Source organism: Chenopodium quinoa, unplaced genomic scaffold, assembly GCF_001683475.1.
Source record: "Chenopodium quinoa cultivar QQ74 unplaced genomic scaffold, ASM168347v1, whole genome shotgun sequence".
Classification (NCBI taxonomy): Eukaryota; Viridiplantae; Streptophyta; class Magnoliopsida; order Caryophyllales; family Amaranthaceae; genus Chenopodium; species Chenopodium quinoa.
In genome coordinates this window covers 3549682-3555352 of record NW_018743331.1, presented here as the reverse complement: position 1 = coordinate 3555352, position 5671 = coordinate 3549682, and the positions used below count along the sequence as shown (strand labels likewise).

Genomic DNA, 5671 nt, shown 5'->3' with positions numbered 1-5671 from the left:
TGGTATGAACATTTTGGGACTAAAATTTGGCCAAAATGGTCTTTCTTTTAGGGACGGAGGGAGTAATATAATGATGATTTGGCAATTATAAAATAAATCTCGGTTTCTTATTTGAAAAAATTGACTTTAATAATTCCAACTTATTAGATTTTATAATGTTATTATTCTAGTGAGATTTTCGAAGGAGAAAGAGGGAAGGATCGTATTTTTTTTATTATACTGTTATTATTGATTTTATACTGTTTTTGCCCCTTGGTGTAGTCCATATGTGGTAGTGACCTATCATGCCTCATGACATGACACTCAATTGTTAAGGGTTTTTTTTTTTTTTCTTCATGAGTGTTAAGTATGCAAAGGTTACTAGGTCGTCGCTCGGAAGCGACGTGCCACATTGCCCGAGTGTGGTGTCAAATGAGCAAGGGCGTGCCATTGGGGCGTTCTCTACTGAGCGACGCGCTACATTTCCCAGAGTGCAGTGATAAGTATGCAAGGGTTGCTAGGTCCTCGCTTGAAAACGACGCGCCACATTGCCCAAGTGTGGTGTCAAATGGTCAAGGGCTTGTAGCTAGGGACTGGATGGAGCGTGGTACAAGTGTGCGGGGTATGAGGGAGCGTGGGAGAAATGACTTTAGTTTGCGGATTGGTTCTTGGAATGTGGGGTCTCTTACGGGGAAATCAGCAGAAGTGGTAGATAGAAGTGATGAAGAGAAGACGTGTAAACATCTTGTGCCTCCAAGAGACAAGGTGGACAGGAGAAGGAGCTCAAGGCTTGGTTATGGGGTATAAGGTGTGGTACGTTGGACAAGAAACGAGCCACATGACTAGGAATGGTGGAGCTAGGAATGGAGTTGGTATGATCCTTGATGAGAGGTTGTCGAAAGAGGTAATCGAGGTCTATCGGAAGAATGATAGGTTGATAAGGGTGAAGTTGCTATGTGGCAAGGAGATTGTGAATGTTATTAGTGCTTATGCTCCCCAAGTTGGTTTGGATTCAGAAGAGAAACGACAATTTTGGGAGGATTTAGACGAGGTGGTATAGGGTGTCCACCACACAAAGAAAGTACATATTGGAGGCGATTTAAATGGGCATGTTGGGGCGAGCCGAGATGGCTACGAGAGTGTTCATGGAGGCTTTGGGTATGGGCAGAGGGACGCAAGTGGTGAAGCTATTATGGATTTTTCCCAGTCATATGATTTATTTTTAGCTAATACTTGGTTTAAGAAGCGGGATTCACACTTGATAACTTTCTGGAGTGGAGCAAATGCAACACAAATAGACTTCCTGCTCACAAGGAGCGCGGATAGACAAAGTTGCTTAAATTGCAAGGTCATCCCAGGAGAGAGTGTGGTCACCCAACACCGGCTTTTGGTTATGACTATTCGTTTGAAAGAGAAGGCAAATAAAAAAGGAAGACCAGAGGAGCAAAGGATAAGATGGTGGACATTTAGGGATGCAAATGCTAAGGTCTTTACAGAATAGGTAATCAAGGAGGCAGATTGGGATGGAGAGGTCGATCTCCACATGACTTGGTTACGAATGAAGAACTGTTTCCTGAGAGTGGCCAAAGAGGTCTTAGGGGAATCAAGAGGAAGAACTTCGATGCAGAAAGATACATCGTGGTGGAATGAAGAGGTGAAAGTAGTAATTAAGCAAAAAGGGAATGATATCAAGCCTTGGGAAAATATAGGAGTGACGAAACCTTTGCAGCGTATATGGAGGCTAAGAGAAAGGAAAAGGTAGCGGTTCGATAAGTGAAAGAAAAGGCTTATCAGAAGGTTTATGAAAAGCTTGACTCCAAGGAGGGAGAAAAGATCATTTATAAGATTGCAAAAAGAAGACAAGAGGAAAGGAAGGATATTGGCTTGGTAAAGTGTGTCAAAGATAAGAACCAAATGGTCCTAGTGCAAGAGGAGGACATCAAGGACAGGTGGAAGGGGTACTTCGACAAATTTTTTAATGGAAGTAATGGAGTTGTGACAGGAGATACCTCCGTGAGTGATGAAGAAATCAACATGGAATACGTGCGGAGAATTAGAAGAGTTGAGGTGGAGATTGCACTAAAGAAGATGAAGCCTAAGAAGACGATTGACCCTGATGGTATACCGATAGAGGTGTGGAGATGTTTGGGTAAGATTGGTATTGATTGGTTAACATACCTCTTTAACAAGATATGGAGGGTTACAAGGATCCTGCAAGATTGGAGGAAGAGCACCTTGGTCTCGGTTTATAAAAATAAAGGAGACGCTCAAGATTGTTCTAACTATCGAGGGATCAAGCTTATGAGCCACACTATAAAGTTGTGGGAAAGAGTGATTAAACATAGGTTGAGGGCATGCACTAGCATTTCGGATAACCAATTTGGTTTTATGCCTGGCAGATCTACTGTGGAAGCAATCCATTTGATAAGACAAATGATGGAGTTTTATCGGGTAAAGAAGAAGGATCTTCATATGGTCTTTATTGATTTAGAGAAGGCATATGACAAGGTTCCAAGAGAGGTACTTTGGTGGGCAATATTGAAGAAAGGTATCCCAAGAAGGTACGTGGATTTGGTTAAGGATATGTATTGGGATGTGTCAACAAATGTGTGGACGTGTGGAGGGTTGACAAAAGATTTTCCTATTACAATTGGATTGCATCAAGGGTCTGCATTAAGACCTTTCCTTTTTGCAACGGTTCTAGATGAAGTAACTAGACCAAATCAAGATGAGGTTCCATGGTGTATGTTGTTTGCGGATGATATTGTTTTGGTGGATGAAACTATAGACGGGGTTAATTCCAACTTGGAGCAATGGAGGTAAAGGTTGGAATCTAAAGGGTTTAAGCTAAGTTAGAGTAAGACTGAATATTTGTTATGTCACTTTGGTACTTAGGGGGGACAAGTGATGAAGTGGTAAGTTTGGATGGAAAGGAATTGACTATAAATGAATGTTTTAAGTATCTTGGATCGATCATCCAGAAAAATGGAGACATTGATCAAGACGTGGCCCACAAGAATAAGTTGGGGTGGCTTAAATGGAGAGCGGCCTTAGGAGTGCTATGTGACCAAAGCATTCCCTTACAGTTGAAGGGAAAATTCTACAAGATTGCCATAAGACCAGTGTTGCTCTATGGTATTGAATATTAGGCTTTTAACAAGGAGCACATTAAGAAGATGGAGGTTACAGAAATGCGCATGTTAAGGTGGATGTGCGGGAACACTCTAAGAGATAGGATCAGAAATGAGGTTATTCGCAAGAAAGTAGGCATGGCAGGCATTGTAGGCAAAATAAGGGAAATTCGCCTGCGTTGGTTTGGCATGTAAGACGAAGACCTGAGAGTGCACCTGTTCGAAGAGTGGAAGAGTGGGACCATGGAGGGGTTAAACGAGGGAGACCGAAAATGATTTGGTTGGAAGGAGTTAGAAAGGATATGAAGTATATGGATTTGCATGAGGATGAAGCATTGGATCGTAAGGGAAGGAGGAGGAAGATTTTTGTGGATGACCACACGGAATAATCAAATTTGGTTCATGTAGCCGACCCCACTTATGGGATTAAGGCTTTGATTGATTGATTGATTGATTGATGAGTGTTGTCTCACTTCCACAATTATAAACTTTAAATAATTTTTTTTAAAAAATAAAGAATGAAAAAAAAAACACATACAATGAAATACTCATAATATTATTCTTTTTTGAAACGGTAAGATACAAGGAACCCCCTTTTATCACAAGAAGGGGGATGAGGATCGAACTCCCGTCACTCGAGGGTGGGGGGAGATGGATGGATTAACCATCCTTCCACTCCTTAATCCTCAACTACTCCCATTAATTAGTCATTCAAAAAATTTTATTTTATTTTTTTAATAGTTTTTTTTCTTACCCTTTATTTATTCGTTATTAGTTTATAAGAATATTCATTTTTCGTTAGTAAGAGTAATTTTAATTATTCGTGTGGATGTGGGTAACCTTAAGTTGCCCATAAGAGTAATCCAAATTTATTCTATAAGTAACATCAATTACTACAATTAAAACCCTTTATTTATTCGTTATTAGTTTATAAGAATATTCATTATTCGTTAGTAAGAGTAATTTTAATTATTTGTGTGGATGTGGGTAACCTTAAGTTGCCCATAAGAATAATCCCAATTTATTCTATAAGTAACATCAATTACTACAATTAAAAAAAAAAAAAGTAACCTCATTTGTTCATTCGAGTCACATATCTTCTTTTATTTTGACTACCAAATTAATAACTCCACCTGTTATAGGTTAACCCTATTTTTACATTGCGGAAACTTTTTATCCGTCAAGGTAAACTCATTTGATCATCGGCGTTTAAAAAGTTGTGTAACCCAATTTAATCATCCCCTTATGTTGTAGTGTATTATTTTTATAACAAAATACAGCGTAAACATTATTTATATGAAGTAATTTTGGAAATTATTTATCCACTGCTTATGTGAGTTTTGACTCTCTATACACCACTGTGGCACTCAAAACTCATGATCAAATTTTGTTAACCCGTCATCAAATTTTGTTAGCGTCATTGCATTTTATGACTCTTTATTGACGGAAAAAATATGAAGTAAATTGTTATTAAGAGTATTAAATTAGTACTAACAGCATAACTTGGCGGCAAAGAGAAGAGTTGAAGAAGACCACTTCCTAGTGACCACTACCCCTTTTCGAACATTCTCTCATTTCCCCACCCACGCACACCGCTCACAACTCACAAACCGCCCACCCAAACACTGCTTCTCCGATCATTCTACTTCCTGCTTTTGTAAGTTATAAAATTTTCAATTTACCATTTTTTTTGTGGGAATTTGAATAGATATATATATTGGCTCATAAATGGGTATTTTTTTTTAAAAAATTTTTTTTTGGGAAAAAATGGTTATGGTTGCATTTTGTTGGGATTTCTTGAAAAATTTCTATGTTTGGGTACACAATTAATTAATTGGTTGTTGTAATTGTGTTGAGTTTCTCCATTTTAATTCAACTGTAACTAATTTGTTAAAGATTTTGGGTAAATTATACTATGGGGAATGGAAAAGTATACAATTTTTTACCAGTAATTAAAGATTTGGTGATAAAATTCAACTGAATGTTTCACTGAACTGTTCTTAGCTAATTAAGCTTTCTTATTGTTTGGGTCCAATTTACTTCAATTGGGTCGGCCCACAAATGATTCAATTAAGGCTCAAGGTTCAACTCTCCTTAAGCATGCCAAGTTAGTCATAAGCGGCTCAGTCCACATGGCAAGCCCATGGGACTAAAGAGCCTATTATCCTCTCAAGAATAGGGTACAAAAGCCTTGACTCTCCTTTCTCTCAATTCATCTACATTAAGCCTCAAGCAATTAATACTCTTGCATAGCTTTCTCTATCTAGAAATACACTGTACTGATTTCGGCATTGGAGGGGCCTTCCTCGGCACAACCCACGAGGCTAATTTACGTGTGTTTGCTGTGCACGAAATCCTCATCCCAGTCATCACTTGGGCTGAGTCCAGTCTTCAGCCCACCGAAAAAGGTCCAGCCGAAGGACCTATTGTTTATACTTGAAACAATTTGGCGCCGTCTATGGGGAAGACAATCAAAACAAGCCAAAAAATCAACTTACTTAACAACATGATTAAGAGTGCAAGGAAGAGTAATCGTTCTCCTCGGCCGCGAAGAAGGGCGC

General features: G+C 39.0%; 1 protein-coding gene across 1 annotated transcript; it reads left to right on the top strand.

Moving 5' to 3' along the window:
- The first annotated feature begins 817 nt into the window (after positions 1 to 817).
- On the top strand, positions 818 to 1480 carry LOC110737547. Its single transcript, XM_021917891.1, has 2 exons — positions 818 to 1033; positions 1148 to 1480. The coding sequence occupies exons 1-2, from the start codon at positions 818 to 820 to the stop codon at positions 1478 to 1480; spliced, it is 549 nt and encodes a 182-aa protein (XP_021773583.1).
- The last annotated feature ends 4191 nt before the right edge of the window (positions 1481 to 5671 follow it).

Coding starts and splice junctions, on each gene's coding strand:
- LOC110737547 (XM_021917891.1), top strand. CDS start 818: ATGACTAGGAATGGTGGAGCTAGGAATGGAGTTGGTATGATCCTTGAT. Junction 1,034..1,147: donor GGGAGGATTTAGACGAGGTG/GTATAGGGTGTC, acceptor GGGTATGGGCAG/AGGGACGCAAGTGGTGAAGC.